The sequence below is a fragment of the Pelophylax lessonae genome (genome assembly GCF_965119305.1).
Source record: "Pelophylax lessonae genome assembly, chromosome: 7".
Lineage (NCBI taxonomy): Eukaryota > Metazoa > Chordata > Amphibia > Anura > Ranidae > Pelophylax > Pelophylax lessonae.
In genome coordinates, this window is record NC_138774.1 from 50,404,545 (window position 1) to 50,426,978 (window position 22,434).

The 22,434-nt window shown below is 43.6% G+C and overlaps 1 protein-coding gene across 1 annotated transcript in view; it reads left to right on the forward strand.

Moving 5' to 3' along the window:
• Nucleotides 1-22,434, forward strand: part of LOC309560276 (antigen-presenting glycoprotein CD1d-like) — a 165,776-nt gene that overhangs the window by 53,704 nt on the left and 89,638 nt on the right. Inside the window, exon 2 of the mRNA XM_082263870.1 lies at nt 6,847-7,101. Within this exon, the coding sequence (XP_082119996.1) occupies nt 6,847-7,101 (255 nt within the window). The remainder of the gene's footprint in view (nt 1-6,846; nt 7,102-22,434) is intronic.

The window sequence follows — 22,434 nt, forward strand, 5'->3', positions numbered from 1 at the left end:
CGCTGTTTTTTTCTGATTTTTATTGCCAGCAAAAGGTTTTTCTCAAATTCAGCTGTCTTTGTGGAACCCCGCTGACAGCTGATGACTCATTGGTTGTTAAGGACACTGTGGCCACCCGCTCTTTACAACCATGTTGTTTACTGATTGTTAAGAGCCACAACCTAGTAGGACCAGCACACTTTCCACAAATACCGCATGCTTGGACTGCTACTTAATTTCCAAATACATTTAATTATTTATTTATTTATGCGAATGGATTTTAACGTTTTTTCATGCGGTATTTACTGAGCGTTTTCAGATTTTTCTATGTAAATACCGCAAAACAGTCTAGTAAATTGACAGTTTCAGGATCGCATGCGATATTTAGGCAAAACGTATCCTGGCATCTAAATATCTCATGCCAGTTCATTCTGCGAATGGAGCCCATTATTTCCAATAATGACAGCAGGTAAAAACTGTTTTTTCTTTAAAAATAGTGGAACGTTTGAAGTTCACTTCCATTTGCCCTTTCTTTAGCTTAAAAGTTGGATACACACTATACAATTTTCTTTAGCTTTTTTCCTTTAGACTTACCAAAAACCATATAATATGAGGTCAGACCTAAACACTTTCAATTTGTATGCTATCAGACAGGCCCTCGCACTACATAGTTGAAGGTAAATCTAAAGGAAATCTACCAACAAAAGTTGTATAGTGTGTATCCAGCTTTATTCCCTTTTAGAAAATGTCCAGGAACTTTACACTTGTCAAACATTCCTTGTATATCCGTTAAGTCTGTTGACAGGGAGACAAAGGCAGCAGCTGTAGATGCACAGAGTGTTTTCTTGTGCTAAAGATCTAGACCTGAGGAGTCCAAACTGTGGCCCATGGCCCACATGTGTCCTAAAAATGTTGATTTCATTTTTTTTTTCTTGCAAAAGTGTGTTTACACTTAACCACTTGCCTACTGGCCACTCAAACCCCCTTCCTGCCCAGGTCAATTTTCAGCTTTCAGCACACTTAGAATGACAATTGTGCTGTCATGCAACACTGCACCCACATTCAATTTTTATCATTTTTTTTACCCAAATAGAGCTTTGATTAAGTGGTATTTAATCACTACTGGAGTTTTAATTTTTTGCTGAACAAACAAGAAAAGACTGAAAATTTTGAAAAAGAAAAAAATTGGTTTCATAGTTTGTTATCAAATTTTGCAAACAAGTAATTTTCCTCTTTCATTGATGTGCACTGATGAGGCAGGACTGATGGGCACGGATAAGCTGCACTGATGGGCAGTGATAAGGCAGCACTGATTGGCACTAATAAGGCTGCACTAATGAGGTGGCACTTGTGGGCACTAATAGGTGGCACTGATGGGTTGCACTGATGGGTGGTATCAAGGGCAGCACTGAAGGGCACTGATAGGTGGCACTGAAGGGCACTGATAGGTGGCTTTGATGGGCACTGATAGGCACTGGTAGGTGACGCTGATAGGTGATAGGTGGCACTGGTGGGAACTGGTAGGTGGCACTGACTTGCACTGGCTCTGTTTACATCATGCGATCAGCTGTCACTGGCTAACAGCTGATCGTGTAGTAAGGGTCTCATAGAGTTGCTGATCACAGAGCAAGCCGCGCGCCCCCCCCCCGCAGGGAGCGTGCAGGCAGCTCATGCACGGGAGGATGTACATGGACATCTTCCCGGCAATTTAGGCCCGCACCGTAGCCGTCTTTCAGCTACAGCATAAGCAGGAGGGGGTTAAGGAACATATGCGGCTGAAGAAAAATTTGGCAGTGTCTCTTTACTGGACTTTTATAATTCATTGAGAATTGCCACTGCATCCATTGAACCAGATATGGATGCGTTCGTTTATCAAAAACAGTGTAAAATATTGCACTAGTTTTATGTTGCCCTATTTTACATTTATAATAAAAATATTTCAGAAAATGAAGTTTTTGTAGATAGGTTTATTATCTATATATCAGTTAAATTGTGATCTGCCTGACTTTTTCTGCTCATCAGCTATCCTTTTTGTTTGTGTATTGTATGTGTGGCCCAAGACCATTCCTCTTCTTCCAATCTGGTAAGGTCATATGTTTGAACACCCCTGTCGTATAGTAATCGTTTGCTAAAAATTACATCTCTTCAGCCAGGGTTTCATGTTTAAGATAAAAATACACCAAAGATTGAGTTCACAAATATTGCCACACCAGGAATATATCTATATGCCTTCTAAATAAAATGACATGTAAAGAAATGTAGGGTTAAAAATATTGTATCCGCTATGATATAGAATCAAAGAAATCCATCTTTTGTTCCCAGAAAACCTAATATATGGATTTCTAGTAATAGAGTGCCATATGGTGGACAAATGTAAATAGTTAGTTATTGGTAATATTACCCTCCAATTAGAGGTGAGAACATACTCCAAACTACACTCTCTGGGATTATCCCAATATGAAGGAGTTTTTGGGAATAAGCTTCAGCCATATCCATCCATCCATCATCATCCATCTTGACTCATCTTGATCTCCTTCTTAAATCACCATCTTGAATTATAATGTTCATCATTATCCTTATTAGCATGCTCTCCTACAGCTTGCTCTCCCAGTCTGAGATGCTTGATCGATCTTCTTGAAGGTCCTACCAGGGTGTGGCTCCTAACACAACACCAATAACTCCTTGGGTATAGCATAATTTGCTCAATATTTTAGAAATTCCATCTTACTCCTGAATGCAACTTACAGTACCTAGATATATTGCCTCATTTGTGTGATATATTTTTCCTTATTTAATGTGATATTCCACCCACAGTATCAAAACCCCTCAGAAATAAATAATTACATTTAATCTGTATTAACACAGCCTGTAGCATAGATTCAACCCCTATATTCTGATGCAGAGGAATCTGGGAGGAGGTCTGACAGCACAGACGGGTTGTCTGCTAGTTTAGTCCATTTATTGGCAAACGTTTATGATACCTAACATTGGAAAGCAAATTATCCAATTCAGCTATTACTGGGCATATCATTTTAGCATTAGGTTGAGGTATTTCTAATATGTCTAAATTCATTTCTGTGTCTACGTCATACTATTAATTGTGCTATTATACGCGATTGTTTCTGATTAAATTGTAAAATAAATCTGCCCTTATCTATCCATTCTTATACAGTCAGGTCCAAAAATATTGGTACATCGACACAATTCTAATCTTTTTGGCTCTATACACCACCACAATGGATTTGAAATGAAACAAACAAGATGTGCTTTAACTGCAGACTTTCAGCTTTAATGTGAGGGTATTTACATCCAAATCAGGTGAAAGGTGTAGGAATTACAACAGTTTGTATATGTGCCTCCCACTTTTTAAGGGACCAAAAGTAATGGGACAATTGGCTGCTCAGCTATTCCATGGCCAGGTGTGTGTTATTCCCTCATTATCCCATTTACAAGGAGCAGATAAAAGGTCCAGAGTTCATTTCAAGTGTGCTATTTGCATTAGGAATCCGTTGCTGTCAACTCTCAATATGAAATCCAAAGAGCTGTCACTATCAGTGAAGCAAGCCATCATTAGGCTGAAAAAACAAAACAAACCCATCAGAGAGATAGCAAAAACATTAGGTGTGGTCAAATCAACTGTTTGGAACATCCTTAAAAAGAACGCATCGGTGAGCTCAGCAACACCAAAAGACCCAGAAGACCACGGAAAACAACTGTGGTGGATGACCGAAGAATTCTTTCCCTGGTGAAGAAAACACCATTCACAACAGTTGGCCAGATCAAGAACACTCTCCAGGAGGTAGGTGTATGTGTGTCAGATGAAGATCACTCTCCAGGAGGTAGGTGTATGTGTGTCAAAGTCAACAATCAAGAGAAGACTTCACAAGAGTGAATTCTGAGGGTTTACCACAAGATGTAAACCATTGGTGAGCCTCAAAAACATTAAGATTAGAGTTTGCCAAATAACATCTAAAAAAGCCTTCACAGTTCTGGAACAACATCCTATGGACAGATGAGACCAAGATCAACTTGTACCAGAGTGATGGGAAGAGAAGAGTATAGAGAAGGAAAGGAACTGCTCATGATCTGAAGCATGGTGGTGGTAGTGTCATGGCGTAGGCATGTATGGCTGCCAATGGAACTGGTTCTCTTGTATTTATTGATAATGTGACTGCTGACAAAAACAGCAGGATGAATTCTGAAGTGTTTCGGGCAATATTATCTGCTCATAGTCAGCCAAATGCTTCAGAACTCATTGGACGGCACTTCACAGTGCAGATGGACAATGACCCGAAGCATACCGAGAAAGCAACCAAAGAGTTTAAGGGGAAGAATGTTATGCAATGGCTAAGTCAATCACCTGACCTGAATCCGATTGAACATGCATTTAACTTGCTGAAGACAAAACTGAAGGGAAAATGCCCCAAGAACAAGCAGGAACTGAAGACAGTTGCAGTAGAGGCCTGGCAGAGCATCACCAGGGATGAAACCCAGCGTCTGGTGATGTCTCTGCTTTCCAAACTTCAGGCTGTAATTGACTTCAAAGGATTTGCAACCAAGTATTAAAAAGTAAAAGTTTGATTTATGATTTGTTAATTTGTCCAATTACTTTTCGTTCCTTTAAAAGTGGGAGGCACATATACAAACTGTTGTAATTCCTACACCGTTTACCTGATTTGGATGTACATATCCTCAAATTAAAGCTGAAAGTCTGCAGTTAAAGCACATCTTGTTTGTTTTATTTCAAACCCATTGTGGTGGTGTATAGAGCCAAAAAGATTAGAATTTTGTCGATGTCCCAATATTTATGGACCTGACTGTATGTGCTCCTACTATGGAGGCTCTTGAATTTTAGAGTTAGGACCACTGTATATACAGAGGTCCCTTGGCGTGGGCAGTGTGGATTACGCATATGTTTGCGAATGTGTCCAAACAAAACACTCTGTTTTTAATATAAACTGTTAGACAGGAACAATTCTGTTGTTTTGCAGGCTGGTTGGCAAGTGTGCTGGAAAATATTATGTTTGTCTGTGATGGGCATTGCCCTTCCATGTGCACCTTGCTGCCAAATACAGTTATAGATTAGGGTGGCTGCCACTATTTAATACAGTTGGATGAATTGGGTGCAGGGAAGCACTGGGTACCTTCGCTGCCATTGTGCTTTCCTGTGCCTAAAAAAAAAAAGGGTGGACTCCCTCCAGGCATACCTGCCCTAACCATTTGCGGACCTTCCACCATAGATATACTGCAGTAGAGTGGCCGCTCTACGCCAGATCGCGTACCTAGGAGGTGATCTGCCACTTCCGGGTCTGGGGTGCGTGTGCGCACACGCTGGCAGTCCACTCCCACTGTTATACCACACAGTGAGAGCACAGTGGCGATTATTGCGGACTCTATGTCTGCCGGCACCCGCAAATTACACAGGACACAGGCAGAACGGCCTTCTGCCTATGTAAACAGGGAGTTTGCCTTTCTGTCAGAAGGGAAGACATTGATCCTTTGTTTCGGCTAAGCTGGAACACGGATCTTTGCCTTCCCCTAGTCAAAGCACCTCCTACACGATGAGTAAGTACAACTTAGGCACACAGTTAACCCTTTGATCGCCCCTGATGGTAACCCTTTCCCAGCCAATGTCATTAGTACAGTAACTTTATTTTAAATTTAACTTTAAATTTTTTTATCACTAATCACTGTATTAGTGTCACTGATCCCCAAAAAGTGTCAGTTACAGTAGGTGTCCGATTTGTCCGCCGCAATATCGCACTCCTGCTTTAAGTCGCTGATCGCCGCCATTACTAGTAAAAAATAATAAAAGAAGAAAAAGTAAATAAAAATATACCGTATTTGTAGACGCTATCATTTTTGGGCAAATCATCAATAGATGCTTATTAGGATTTTTTTTTTACCAAAAATATGTAGCAGAATATATGTTGGCCTAAATTGATAAAGAAATTTAAATTTTTTATTGGAACCATAGAGGTGATCAAATACCACCATAAGAAAACTCTATTTGTGTGAAAAAAGGACAACAGTTTTATTTGGGTATAGTGTTGCATGTCCGCGCGATTGTATGTTAAAGTAACGCAGTGCCGTATAGCAAAAAATGGGCTGGTAATAAAAAAAAACTTGAGCTTCCGGAGCTCAAGTTGTTATTGTATCCTTTCTTATATGTGCTCCTTCTATGGAGTTAGGACTACAGTATATGCAGAGGTCCCTTGGCACGGCGGTCACTATGGCTTACTCATACATTTGTAAATGTGTGCAAATAAAGCCCTCTGTTTTCAAAATAAGCTGTTACAGGGCCAATTCGGTTGTTTTGCAGGTTGTTCGGTAAGTGTGCTGGGAAATCTTTTGTTTGTCTGTGATGTTCATTTCCCTTCCATGTGCACCTTGCTGCAAAGGCTAGTTTATAGATTGGGGTGGTTGCCACTTTTTTGTACACCAGCACAATAATGCCCAACACAATAATAACCTTTAGCAGCAATAATAGCCCCAGCAGAATATTATCCTCCAGCAGCAATAATAACCCCAGCAGAATATTATCCTCCAGCAGCAATAATAACCACCACTCACCCTAGCAGTAATATGCCTCTCTGGAAGCAATAATAAAACCCACTGTCTCCAGCAATAGTAGACCCCCACAGCCATTATAGACCCACACTGTCCTAAGCATAAATGGACCCCCAGTATTGGCGTTTAGTAGTTTTAATTACCTGAGCACTTGCCCCTGCAAAGTTTCCTTTCCCCTTGATGGCGAGCACACTCAAGCACCTCCCTGGTGGCACCACTGCATTGAATGGTTTGTGTTAAAAGTCTCTTGTCTATCCTGCTCATGATGAACAAAACATGTTCCTACTTTCTTCTCAGATATCAGGATTAACTGGCTACAGAATTACTGCTACTCCAGTGATCGAGTACTGACCCTCTGGGGCTCCCTGGAGGTGGAAGACATTGAGATACTGGCAGTCTACAATGAATCACGGCAGATTGTATTCAAGCAGAGCTGGTCAAAGGGGAACCTGAGTAACACTGACTGGATGTTCTTTAATATGTTTCTGGGCAGTTTTATATATTATTTCCAAAAACATATAGATGAAATAAGCACGGAACTTGAACTTAAAGGTAAGAGATTTGCTAAAATATTAAAATATAGTTTCTATTGAGAGCAGTACATTAAATAATATGAGAACATAGAGCTAAAAGCACAGATGAAATACATTTAGGGTAGCTGTTTTACCTGCTGAAGGATGTGTATGTCTGTCCACCCAGTACTAAGATTTATATTGCAAAGGCAGGATGGTGACCTCGCTTTCCTGTATTTTAGTTACATAATACAACTTGGTCACCTCTCTACCTAAAACCCGTGAGCACTTAAAGTGGAGTTTCGGCCTCGGAAACAATTTTTCAATAAAAATACCCCCGGGACAGTCAGGGCTAGTACATTTCACAATGGATAACCTCTGAACTGTCCCAGGTTGCACTTACCTTTTAGAAGAAATACTTACCTTGGAAATTTCTTGTCCAGCGCTGCCATCTCAGGTGTGGACAGCTGAAGCTCGTGCATCCTCTTCCGTGTCCTCTTCGTCCCAGAATGCCTCCTGCACTGGCCCCGCTCGTCATGTCCGGTGCAGGCGCATCATTCCTCCACAGCTTCTGGGCATGCCCAGAAGCTGTTTAACAGGGAATGACATGCCTGCACCGGAACTGACGAGCGGGGCCAATGCAGGCGCATTGATTCCTGGGAGCGATAACGTTCAGCTCCCAGGAATCAATGCAAGCAGGAAGAGACGGTGCGGGCCGCGGCTGCAGAGGGAGGAAGTGGAAGAAAGGTAAGTATATTTTCTTCTATAACAAGGTAAGTAAACAAAAAAAAAAATCGGGATTATCCATTTCTTTTTCAGGTGACACAGAATAAGCGGATGGGCCAAAGTGACTTTTGAGGGTGGAACTCCGCTTTAAGGTAGTGAATTTATGGTGCTGGAACCTTAGGCCGATGCTTATTGGTATATGTGATTAGTTTTGTAAAAAACAGGGCATTTTTTCTAGCTGGATGTGCCGAATTGTGCTCCAGCACCTCCGCCAGCCTAGAGACAAAGAGTGAGTGAAGCACTCTATTCTTTAGCAGCGCAGCCACGTCAATGCAGCTCACTGACATCCAGCTGCAGCCTGAGAGAGAGGAGTGAAATCATCTGTACTCTGCCTCTCCCTGCAGCCCAGAAGCTGATTTTAGTAGCATTCAAATCCCAGCTGTGTGGAACAGCTGTGGAGCACACAGGAAGTGGGAACCCTGGCCTGACTGACTGCTCAGTGTTGTGGACTAGAGACACAACATTTTTGGTAAATTGTTTGACAATGTTGTTGGATGGGCTGTTTGTTAAGGCTACTTGGATGTGGGCCTGTGCTGTGTACTGTCTCCTTCCTGGATTGGGGATGTCTCTTTGCTGGGTGGGGATGTCTCATTTCGATTTGGGATGTCTCTTTGCTAGATTGGAATATCTCCTTGCTGGATGGGGATGTCTCTTTGCTGAATATATGGGTATTTCCCTTTGCTGGATTGGGCTGTCTCTTTGCTTGATATATGGGGATGTCTCTTTGCTGGATTGGGCAATCCCTTTGCTGACTATATGGAGATAACTCTTTGTTAGATTAAGCCGTCTCCTTGCTGAATATTTTGGGATGTCTCTATGCTGGACTGTGCTGTCTCTGAATATATGGTGACGTCTCTTTGCTGAATATACGGGGCTGTCTCTTTGCAGGATATATGAATATATGGGGAACGTTTCTTTGCTGAATATACAGAGCTGTCTCTTTGCTGGATATATGGGAGCTGTCTATTGCTGCTGGAGGGATCTATTATTGCTGTAGTGGGCCTACTATTGTTTTTACTGATTCTGTTCTCTAAAGGGGGGGGGGTTATAGGGGAAGTTCTGTATAAATTAATATGTCCGTGCTTTATTTCTAACAAAGTCCCACAGTGATGTGCTTACAAGTCTGGTTCATGCTGATGTGCACCTTCCACCAGGTGTACTATCAACTTAGCCTCTGACAACACTTACATATGGTCAGAAATAGCTTGTGTAACGCCCTCCTAGGTAGGTGTTAGAGAGAGAATATAGTTTTTAGGTCTTTCTGCTTACCAGAGAGATTGCCAGGTAAATTTGTATTGCTCTTTGCCTACCAGAGAGCAGGATCCATTATTGAGGTCTGCTCATGGTGCTCAGGTGCAATGCAGCTTGTCTGAAATGTTTCACATTGGTCAAATAGGGAAGCATAATGAACAGTGGGAAGAAACCTGACAAGTGAGTACACTGGCATTGGTTACAGCCCTGGAGATTGGCAGAGGAAAGTGCATAGGTGCATGCTGGGTGACTGTAAAAATGCCAAGGGCACATGTGCTTGGGGTTTTCTAGCTGGAGAGCGAGGTCCTGGAGGAGGGGGGTGGCTGCTTCTCCTCTGTAGAAGCTGCCATGCGGCCCCAGGTGGTCGATCTGAGAGCCTGAGAGAGGCTGAACCCAGAGGTCCTGCAGAGGATGGCCCCTTCCTGTTCAAACATGACTGCAAACCAGTGCACAAAGCAAGGTCCATAAAGACATGGAAGAGCGAGTTTGGGGTGGAGGAACTTGACTGGCCTGTACAGAATCCTGACCTCAACCCGACAGAACACCTTTGGGATAAATTAGAGTGGAGACTGCCAGCTAGGCCTTCTTGTCCCCATCAGTGCCTGACCTCACAAATGCGCTTCTGGAAGAATGGTCAAACATTTCCATGGACACATTCCTAAACCTTGTGGACAGCCATCCCAGAAGAGATGAAGCTGTTATAGCTGCAAAGGGTGGGCCAACTCAATATTGAACCCTATAGATTAAGACTGGGATGCCATTAAAGTTCTTTCATGTTTAACCTGCCTAGCGGTATCCCAGAGCTTGACTCGGGGTGGATTTTCCATGCTGTTATCGGTATCCCCGAGTCACGCTCGGGGTAGATGTGCAGAGCCCGCAGCAAGGTGTCTCTTACCTTCTCCTGGTGATCCAGCGATGATCTCCCATTGCTGTGTTTGCCAGCCGAGATCCCCGCCGCTCTCGGTCGTTATGAGGACTTCCTGGTTCCGTTCCCTGCAGCAGCAATGCTGCATGGGAGCGGAACTAGGGAGGGAAATTCAAACGTTGAACGTTGCACAAAGCACAAACACATAACAATTATATATATATATATATATATACATATATACACACATATACATATATATATACACACACACACACATATATAAATATATATATACATATATATATATACACACACACATATATATATATATATATATATATATATATATATATATATAACGCATGAATTATAATCTAATAATCTAATCAATAATATAATTTTATTATATAATAAAATATATATTATATAATAAAATTATATTATTGATTAGATTATAATCCATGCGTTTGTGTTTCGAATTTATCACATCTGGGATGTCTACTAGAGTCTTGTTTTGGTCAGGTTTAAGTCAGTAATTACTAAGAATTGTAGGCCTATAATACATAACGCCAAATTTCCATGCAAAAAATTGTACCACTTTTGGTACAGAATTCCTGACATAATCATACCGCCAGGGAGGTTAAAGGCAGGTGTCCCAATACTTTTGTTATTATAGTGTATAAGATATGCCGCAATGTGTCACCAGTCCTTACGCCAGTATATTTACCACTTGGTGTATTTCAGTATGGGCTTTGATGACATCACAACTAGTGATGGATGAACATCGGCCGGGGCTGTTCGCGAATTTTCTCAAAAGTCCGTGAACCGCGAGTTGGCCCCATTGACTTTAATGGGAGGCGAACTTTAAAAACCTTTAGGTCATATTTGCAGCCACAAACGACTTACTAGCTGTGCACAAATAGTCCCAGCACATGGACAATGTCATAACAGAAGTATTGCAATTGGAAAAGTTGCCCTAAATTGTTTTTTTTTTTTTTTTTTACAGCAAAAATTTTTTTTTTTTTTTTTCATAAATCAGCCAGAACTGACAGCAGTCGGTAAATACATGTCTAATACATATAGGGTCCATTCACACATCTGTAAAATGGGTCCACATCCATTCCACAATTTGCGGAACCTTTACAGACCCATTGATTTTCAATTCCAGTCTGAAAAATTAGGCATTCACAGGATAAAGAAGTGTCGGCCATTTCAGGACCCAAAAATTATCCCACATGTGTTTACCTGACAGCTAAGAACATTGTATTCTGTTGCTGAAGGTACATTAAGCATTCACAGGACACAGAAGTAAGTGTAGGCCATGAAAGGCCCCAAAAATTAGCCCACATGCGTTTACCTGACAGCTAAGAACGTAGTATTCTGTGGCTGAAGGTACATTAGGCATTCACAGGATACAGAAGTAAGTTTCGGCCATTCCAGGCCCCAAAAATTAGCCCACATGCGTTTACCTGACAGCTAAGAACGTTGTATTCTGTGGCTGAAGGTACATTAGGCATTCACAGGATACAGAAGTAAGTGTCGGCCAGTTTAGGCCGCAAAAATTAGCCCACGTGCATTTACCTGACCGCTAAGAACATAGTATTCTGTGGCTGAAGGTTCATTAGGCATTCACAGGATACAGAAGTAGGTGTCGGCCACTATAGGCCCCAAAAATTAGCCCACATGCATGTACCTGACAGCTAAGAACGTTTTATTTTTTGGCTGAAGGTACATTAGGCATTCACAGGATACAGAAGTAAGTGTTGGCCACTATAGGCCCCAAAAATTAGCCCACATGTGTTTACCTGACAGCTAAGAATGTAGTAATCTGTGGCTGAAGGTTCATTAGGCATTCACAGGATACAGAAGTAAGTGTTGGCCACTATAGGCCCCAAAAATTAGCCCACATGCGTTTACCTGACAGCTAAGAACGTTGTATTCTGTGGCTGAAGGTACATTAGGCATTCACAGGATACAGAAGTGTTGGCTACTATAGGCCCCAAAAACTAGCCCACATGTGTTTACCTGACAGCTAAGAATGTTGTATTCTGTGGCTGAAGGTTCATTAGGCATTCACAGGATACAGAAGTAAGTGTTGGCCACTATAGGCCCCAAAAATTAGCCCACATGTGTTTACCTGACAGCTAAGAATGTAGTAATCTGTGGCTGAAGGTTCATTAGGCATTCACAGGATACAGAAGTAAGGGTCGGCCACTATAGGCCCCAAAAATTAGCCCACATGTGTTTACCTGACAGCTAAGAACGTTGTATTCTGTGGCTGAAGTTACATTAGGCATTCACAGGATACAGAAGTAAGTGTCGGCCACTATAGGCCCCAAAAATTAGCCCACATGCGTTTACCTGACAGCTAAGAACGTTGTATTCTGTGGCTGAAGGTACATTAGGCATTCACAGGATACAGAAGTGTTGGCTACTATAGGCCCCAAAAACTAGCCCACATGTGTTTACCTGACAGCTAAGAATGTTGTATTCTGTGGCTGAAGGTTCATTAGGCATTCACAGGATACAGAAGTAAGTGTTGGCCAATATAGGCCCCAAAAATTAGCCCACATGGGTTTACCTGACAGCTAAGAACGTAGTATTCTGTGGCTGAAGGTTCATTAGGCATTCACAGAAAAAATAATTGTCGACCATGAAAGGCCCCAAAATTTGGCATTCCATGGACATGAAATGCCTTTTATGCTGCTATATTTAGCGAAGACAAGGACCAGGAATTGTTGTGGGTGGATGGCGGTCTGGCGGATATTTGTGGCCTGTCATGAGGAATTTCAATGAAACATGGTCTATTGGTCACATGTGTTGAATTCCTCCGAGATACATGCCTCATTCATTTTTATAAATGTGAGGTAGTCTACACTGTCATGAGCTAGGCGAGTGTGCTTATCGGTCATGATCCCCCCTGCTGCACTGAACGTCCTATCGAACAGGACACTGGACGGGGGGGCAAGCCAACAGTTCCATTGCATATTATGCAAGCTCTGGCCAGAGGTCAAGCCAGCCCACCCAGTAGTCCAGGGGTTCATCACTCCTCAGAGCGTCCAGAGCGCCGTTAACCCGATGTAGTCAGACACCTGTCGGTCTAGGTGTTCCCTGATGCTGGATACGGAGTACAGCTGTCGATGGTTCAGCTGAAAGAATGATCTCATATCTGAAGTTACCAAGACCTCTTCAAACCGCCTTTTCTTGCAGGCGCTGTTGGATTGCTAACACAACTGTCTCTCTGTGAGTGGAAATTCCTCTGCCAGCGCACGCAAAAGCAGAATGCAGCATTTCCCGCAGCAAGGCCTGGAAGTGCTGCATTCTGACCACCCTCTGTGATTGTGGTAACATTTCCGCCATTTTTTGTTTGTACCGGGGGTCTAAGTACGTTGCCACCCAGTACTGGTCCTTGGCCTTTATGCTTTTTATACGGGGGTCCCCCTTAAAACACTGGAGCATGAAGGCCCCCATTCGCACTAAACTGGAAGTGGTGTAGTGGCCTACTTCCAGCTCATCATCCAGGATAATGCCATCCTCGTTCTCCTCCCCCCATCCACGGAGAACACCAGGGATCCCAGAAAGGTTTAAAGCATGCTCTTCTTGCTCCTCCTCATCCCCCCCAGCACCATCCTCCTCTGACTCCTCTTCAGACTCCTGTTGTTGACTTGTCTCAGATGGAGTAGCACCCACTGGGAATTCATTCAACATTGCGACTTCCTCATCTTCCTGCTCCTCGATGTTTTGATCAATGACACGACGCAATGCACGCTCCAGAAAGAAGGCATAAGGTACGATGTCACTTATGGCGCCCTGACCGTGACTGACCAGTTTGGTGATCTCATCGAATGGCCGCAGAAGTCTGCATGCATCCCGCATGAGCAGCCACTGGCGAGGTGAAAAAAACCAGAGCTCCCCAGAACCTGTCCTGCCGCAGAGTTTGTACAGGAAGTCGTTAACTGCACGTTTCTGCTGGAGAAGCCTATTAAGCATATGCAACGTTGAGTTCCATTGCGTCGGACAGTCACAAATAAGACGACTGACGGGCAGGTTGTGTCCCCCCTGAATGTCAGCAAGGCGAGCCATGGCTGTGTAAGATCTTCTGAAATGGCCCGAGATTTTCCTGGCCTGCCACAAGACGTCCTGGACCCCAGGGTATTTGGCAACGAATCGCTGCATGACCAAGTTCAAGACGTGTGCAATGCATGGCACATGTTATTTTGCCCTGTTTCAGCGCGCTCATCAGATTAGCACCGTTGTCGCACACCACTTTACCAACAGTCAAATTGAGCGGTGTCAGCCACTGATCTGCCTGTGAACGCAAAGCTGAAAAGAGTGTAGGACCAGTGTGGCTCTTGGCTTCCAGGCACAACAAACGCAGCACAGCATGGCAACGTCTCACCTGGCATGTGGAATAGATTCTGGGGATCTTGGGTGGCGCAGCGGAAGAGATGGTAGCAGTGGAAAAGGAGGAGTCCGCAGAGGAGGAGAGGGAGGATGGAGGAGGAGGAGGAGAAGAAGAGGCAGGCCTGCATGCAATTTGTGGCGGTACAACCAAATCTACACGGGTGCCACGGGTTACATGCTTAACGGCTGTCAGAAGGTTCACCCAGTTGGCAGTAAAAGTGATATACCTTCCCTGCCTGTGTTTGCTAGACCATGTGTCTGTGGTCAGATGTATCTTGGCACCAACACTGTGTGCCAGAGATATATTCACTTGCCGCTGAACATGGCCATACAGCTCTGGAATGCCCTTATGCGAGAAATATTTCCTGCCTGGGACCTTCCATAGTGGTGTTCCAATGGCCACAAATTTACAAAAGACCTCAGAGTCCACCAGTTGATATGGCAGTAGTTGGTGGGCTATCAGTTCCGACAAGCCAGCAGTCAAACATTGGGCAAGAGGGTTATCCGTCGTCAACATTTTTTTCCGCTGCAACATTTGGGACACAGAAGCCTGCCTTTTTCCAGAACAACCTGTTGACGGCATCATGGAAGGTGGAGTGGAGGACAATTGTGAGGAGAGTGGAGAAAGAGAAGAGGCTGGACAGTGAGAGCCTAGAGTGTGGCTTTGTGGGTTCTGACGGTGTTGCTCCCACTGGGCTCAGTGATGGGAGTTCAGGTGCCTTCTTAAGGTGGTTGTCCCTAAGTGAGTGTTGGGCTTACCGCGACTTATGCGTTGACTGCAAAGGCTGCAGATGGCAACACTGTTGTCAGCAACAGACACATTGAAAAAACCCACACTGCGGAGCCATGTGCCGGCGTCCTGGGAGCGCCAGATGTGACTGTACATGGTTGATAGCTCGCTCTTGATACATTTGCAGTCTGCTTTGTACCTCTTGTGCAATGTAAGTTCTGCCTGCCTCTCCTCCCTATCTGCCGGTCCGTCTCTCCCTCTGAACTCCCCTCCTCTTCCTCTCTTGTGGCCACCCACGTGATATCTATAGACACGTCATCATCCATGTCACCTTCCCCACCACTAACATTCGAGATCTCAGAGTAGGCAGCAACAGCGGGGACCAACCTCCTTGGGCTGATCTGGGTACTGTCGTCAGACTGCTGAGTGGCGGCTGTTTCAACCTCCTCTTCCTGATCCGATGCCAAGAATGGCTGCACATCGCAAATGTCTTGTGATGGACCGGAAAATAATTCCAGTGACTCAAGCAGACGGTATGTGGTGGTGGTGGTGTTTGTGGTGGTGTCTTTGGGGGTGCACACAGCAGAGAGTGAAGAGGGTGCAGATAGAAAGGATGAGGAGGGTGCTGAAGAGGAAGGCTGAGTGAGCTACTCAACCAAGTTTGGTGCGTCCTTCGATGTAATCGAACGCACCTTCTGAAACTTCACACTTTGGCTCCGGCCTACTGCTCCTGCCCTACCCCTACCACCCCTGCGTAAGTTTCTGCCTCTTCCTCTGCCTGTCATGTTTTTAAATTACCCTGAGACAAAAGTCTCTAGAGAATTGCAGTATATCTGGAAAAAGGTATATAACACTCCGCTTCAATCTGTGATATTGGGGGGCCACAGGTTTTTCACACCAGTTCTACAAATAATTGACCAGTATCTGTTGTCACTGTATGTAGCACAGTCAACACAGCAAACGAGGCCAAATTTTTGCAGGACTAAAATACAATCTTAGAAAAGTATACTGTTAAATAACACCCCACTTCAATATGTGGTATTGGGGGCCACAGTTTTATCACACCAGTTCTACAAATAATTGGCCAGTAACTGTTGTCATTGTGTGTAGCACAGTTAACCCAGCAAAAAAGGCCAAATTTTTGAAGGACTAAAATACACTCTTAGAAAAGTATACTGTTAAATAACACACCACTTCAATATGTGGTATAGGGGGGCCACTGGTCTATCACACCAGTTCAAAAAATTGGCCAGGAAGTTTGGCACTGGGTATATCAGACTTAACGCAGCAAAAGAGGCAATATTGTTGCAGGACACAAAAACAGTTGTAAAAGTATACTCAGAAAACACCCCACTTCAATATGTGGTATTGGGGGGGTCACTGGTCTATCACACCATTTGTTTAAAAAAATTGGCCAGGGAGTTTGGCACTGTGTGTAGCAGCGTTAACACAGCAAAAGGGGCAATATTGTTTCAGGACACAAATATACTTGTAAAAGTATACTCAGATAACACCCCACTTCAATATGTGGTATTGGGGGGTCACTGGTAGTGTTGAGCGAACACGGACTGTATTATTCGTGTTCGTACCGAATAATTGGATTTTTTGTACCCGAACACGGACACGGACACTTTACTGTATGTTCGGGTAAAAATCCGTGTTCGGTCGTTTTATTTCCGGGTTTTGCATGCTTTGGCGCTCTTTTCATGGCGGGCTTTCAACAGCCAATCAACAATCGTTTAACTGGTGTGCCTTAAGCCATCCCAGCCATGCCTGCAAATGTCTCAGTAGCTGTGATTGGCCGTCTGAAGCATGTGACCAAGTCTTTATAAGTTCGAGGCAGCCGCAGCGGCGTCATTATGCTGCTTAGATTCAGGGACAGAGAGCACACATCAACGTGCTGGCTGCTGATTAGGGAAAGATAGGCAGGAAAAAACCATTTGTGTCCGGATAGAATTGAGGGACAGGTCGGAGTGTTTAGGCAGGGCGAGTTGTAGGCATTTTAGGGATAGAGTCTGCTGAATTATATAGGGTCAGTGTCTTCTACAAACTACAATCGATATTGCTGTGTGGGGGGTGGGGTGAATCTGCACTCAATCCTGATCTACGATCTCTTCTCAATCCTGTTAGGGACAGAGTCTGCTGAATTTTAGGGAAACTGTGTTCTACAAACTACAATCGATATTGCTGTGTGGGGGGTGGGGTGAATCTGCACTCAATCCTGATCTACGATCTCTTCTCAATCCTGTTAGGGACAGAGTCTGCTGAATTTTAGGGAAACTGTGTTCTACAAACTACAATCGATATTGCTGTGTGGGGGGTGGGGTGAATCTGCACTCAATCCTGATCTACGATCTCTTCTCAATCCTGTTAGGGACAGAGTCTGCTGAATTTTAGGGAAACTGTGTTCTACAAACTACAATCGATATTGCTGTGTGGTGTGGGATTGGAGATAGGCAGGTGTCAGTGATCCACATCCATTTTTCTGTGTGTGAGCTGCAGTGAACACAATCTTTTTGGGCTGCAGTGAACACAATCTTTTTGGGGTGCAGTGAACAAAATCTTTTTGGGGTGCAGTGAACACAATCCTTTTTGGTGTGCAGTGAACACAATCTTTGTGGGGTGCAGTGAACAAAATCCTTTGTGGGGTGCAGTGAACACAATCTTTTTGGGGTGCAGTGAACAAAATCCTTTTTGGGGTGCAGTGAACAACATCCTTTTTGGGGTGCAGTGAACACAATCTTTTTGGGGTGCAGTGAACAAAATCCTTTGTGGGGTGCAGTGAACACAATCTTTTTGGGGTGCAGTGAACACAATCTTTTTGGGGTGGAGTGAACAACATCCTTTTTGGGGTGCAGTGAACAAAATCCTTTTTGGGGTGCAGTGAACAACATCCTTTTTGGGGTGCAGTGAACAACATCCTTTTTGGGGTGCAGTGAACACAATCTTTTTGGGGTGCAGTGAACACAATCTTTGTGGGGTACAGTGAACAGAATCTTTGTGGGGTGCAGTGAACAAAATCTTTGGGGGGTACAGTGAACACAATCTTTGTGAGGTGCAGTGAACACAATCTTTGTGGGGTGCAGTGAACACAATCATTGTGGGGTGCAGTGAACTCAATCTTTGTGGGGTACAGTGAACACAATCTCATACTGAAGGTTTGAGGGTGCTGCCTGTTCCATACTCCCCCTACTCCTCATCTAGCCTTTTAGGGGTACAAACAATAGTAATTGGGGCCTAGTGTGGTTGTGTACGTGTGATATACATACACTTTTTTGGGATCATATTTTCTATTCCGCTATTTAATCAAAAACCTTTGGGGATCAGTTAAATTGGGGGATAGTCTGTGTTGGTACGTGTGAGAGAGATCCACCTTTCCAAGTTGTTGGGGTTCATCTCATACTTCTGAAGGTTTGAGGGTGCTGCCTGTTCCATACTCCCCCCTACTCCTAGCCTTTTAGGGGTACAAACAATAGTAATTGGGGCCTAGTGTGGTTGTGTACGTGTGATATACATACACTTTTTTGGGATCATATTTTCTATTCCGCTATTTAATCAAAAACCTCTGGGGATCAGTTAAATTGGGGGATAGTCTGTGTTGGTACGTGTGAGAGAGATCCACCTTTCCAAGTTGTTGGGGTTCATCTCATACTTCTGAAGGTTTGAGGGTGCTGCCTGTTCCATACTCCCCCTACTCCTAGCCTTTTAGGGGTACAAACAATAGTAATTGGGGCCTAGTGTGGTTGTGTACGTGTGATATACATACACTTTTTTGGGATCATATTTTCTATTCCGCTATTTAATCAAAAACCTTTGGGGATCAGTTAAATTGGGGGATAGTCTGTGTTGGTACGTGTGAGAGAGATCCACCTTTCCAAGTTGTTGGGGTTCATCTCATACTTCTGAAGGTTTGAGGGTGCTGCCTGTTCCATACTCCCCCTACTCCTAGCCTTTTAGGGGTACAAACAATAGTAATTGGGGCCTAGTGTGGTTGTGTACGTGTGATATACATACACTTTTTTGGGATCATATTTTCTATTCCGCTATTTAATCAAAAACCTCTGGGGATCAGTTAAATTGGGGGATAGTCTGTGTTGGTACGTGTGAGAGAGATCCACCTTTCCAAGTTGTTGGGGTTCATCTCATACTTCTGAAGGTTTGAGGGTGCTGCCTGTTCCATACTCCCCCCTACTCCTAGCCTTTTAGGGGTACAAACAATAGTAATTGGGGCCTAGTGTGGTTGTGTACGTGTGATATACATACACTTTTTTGGGATCATATTTTCTATTCCGCTATTTAATCAAAAACCTTTGGGGATCAGTTAAATTGGGGGATAGTCTGTGTTGGTACGTGTGAGAGAGATCCACCTTTCCAAGTTGTTGGGGTTCATCTCATACTTCTGAAGGTTTGAGGGTGCTGCCTGTTCCATACTCCCCCTACTCCTAGCCTTTTAGGGGTACAAACAATAGTAATTGGGGCCTAGTGTGGTTGTGTACGTGTGATATACATACACTTTTTTGGGATCATATTTTCTATTCCGCTATTTAATCAAAAACCTTTGGGGATCAGTTAAATTGGGGGATAGTCTGTGTTGGTACGTGTGAGAGAGATCCACCTTTCCAAGTTGTTGGGGTTCATCTCATACTTCTGAAGGTTTGAGGGTGCTGCCTGTTCCATACTCCCCCTACTCCTAGCCTTTTAGGGGTACAAACAATAGTAATTGGGGCCTAGTGTGGTTGTGTACGTGTGATATACATACACTTTTTTGGGATCATATTTTCTATTCCGCTATTTAATCAAAAACCTCTGGGGATCAGTTAAATTGGGGGATAGTCTGTGTTGGTACGTGTGAGAGAGATCCACCTTTCCAAGTTGTTGGGGTTCATCTCATACTTCTGAAGGTTTGAGGGTGCTGCCTGTTCCATACTCCCCCTACTCCTAGCCTTTTAGGGGTACAAACAATAGTAATTGGGGCCTAGTGTGGTTGTGTACGTGTGATATACATACACTTTTTTGGGATCATATTTTCTATTCCGCTATTTAATCAAAAACCTTTGGGGATCAGTTAAATTGGGGGATAGTCTGTGTTGGTACGTGTGAGAGAGATCCACCTTTCCAAGTTGTTGGGGTTCATCTCATACTTCTGAAGGTTTGAGGGTGCTGCCTGTTCCATACTCCCCCTACTCCTAGCCTTTTAGGGGTACAAACAATAGTAATTGGGGCCTAGTGTGGTTGTGTACGTGTGATATACATACACTTTTTTGGGATCATATTTTCTATTCCGCTATTTAATCAAAAACCTCTGGGGATCAGTTAAATTGGGGGATAGTCTGTGTTGGTACGTGTGAGAGAGATCCACCTTTCCAAGTTGTTGGGGTTCATCTCATACTTCTGAAGGTTTGAGGGTGCTGCCTGTTCCATACTCCCCCCTACTCCTAGCCTTTTAGGGGTACAAACAATAGTAATTGGGGCCTAGTGTGGTTGTGTACGTGTGATATACATACACTTTTTTGGGATCATATTTTCTATTCCGCTATTTAATCAAAAACCTTTGGGGATCAGTTAAATTGGGGGATAGTCTGTGTTGGTACGTGTGAGAGAGATCCACCTTTCCAAGTTGTTGGGGTTCATCTCATACTTCTGAAGGTTTGAGGGTGCTGCCTGTTCCATACTCCCCCTACTCCTAGCCTTTTAGGGGTACAAACAATAGTAATTGGGGCCTAGTGTGGTTGTGTACGTGTGATATACATACACTTTTTTGGGATCATATTTTCTATTCCGCTATTTAATCAAAAACCTTTGGGGATCAGTTAAATTGGGGGATAGTCTGTGTTGGTACGTGTGAGAGAGATCCACCTTTCCAAGTTGTTGGGGTTCATCTCATACTTCTGAAGGTTTGAGGGTGCTGCCTGTTCCATACTCCCCCTACTCCTAGCCTTTTAGGGGTACAAACAATAGTAATTGGGGCCTAGTGTGGTTGTGTACGTGTGATATACATACACTTTTTTGGGATCATATTTTCTATTCCGCTATTTAATCAAAAACCTTTGGGGATCAGTTAAATTGGGGGATAGTCTGTGTTGGTACGTGTGAGAGAGATCCACCTTTCCAAGTTGTTGGGGTTCATCTCATACTTCTGAAGGTTTGAGGGTGCTGCCTGTTCCATACTCCCCCTACTCCTAGCCTTTTAGGGGTACAAACAATAGTAATTGGGGCCTAGTGTGGTTGTGTACGTGTGATATACATACACTTTTTTGGGATCATATTTTCTATTCCGCTATTTAATCAAAAACCTTTGGGGATCAGTTAAATTGGGGGATAGTCTGTGTTGGTACGTGTGAGAGAGATCCACCTTTCCAAGTTGTTGGGGTTCATCTCATACTTCTGAAGGTTTGAGGGTGCTGCCTGTTCCATACTCCCCCTACTCCTAGCCTTTTAGGGGTACAAACAATAGTAATTGGGGCCTAGTGTGGTTGTGTACGTGTGATATACATACACTTTTTTGGGATCATATTTTCTATTCCGCTATTTAATCAAAAACCTCTGGGGATCAGTTAAATTGGGGGATAGTCTGTGTTGGTACGTGTGAGAGAGATCCACCTTTCCAAGTTGTTGGGGTTCATCTCATACTTCTGAAGGTTTGAGGGTGCTGCCTGTTCCATACTCCCCCTACTCCTAGCCTTTTAGGGGTACAAACAATAGTAATTGGGGCCTAGTGTGGTTGTGTACGTGTGATATACATACACTTTTTTGGGATCATATTTTCTATTCCGCTATTTAATCAAAAACCTTTGGGGATCAGTTAAATTGGGGGATAGTCTGTGTTGGTACGTGTGAGAGAGATCCACCTTTCCAAGTTGTTGGGGTTCATCTCATACTTCTGAAGGTTTGAGGGTGCTGCCTGTTCCATACTCCCCCTACTCCTAGCCTTTTAGGGGTACAAACAATAGTAATTGGGGCCTAGTGTGGTTGTGTACGTGTGATATACATACACTTTTTTGGGATCATATTTTCTATTCCGCTATTTAATCAAAAACCTCTGGGGATCAGTTAAATTGGGGGATAGTCTGTGTTGGTACGTGTGAGAGAGATCCACCTTTCCAAGTTGTTGGGGTTCATCTCATACTTCTGAAGGTTTGAGGGTGCTGCCTGTTCCATACTCCCCCCTACTCCTAGCCTTTTAGGGGTACAAACAATAGTAATTGGGGCCTAGTGTGGTTGTGTACGTGTGATATACATACACTTTTTTGGGATCATATTTTCTATTCCGCTATTTAATCAAAAACCTTTGGGGATCAGTTAAATTGGGGGATAGTCTGTGTTGGTACGTGTGA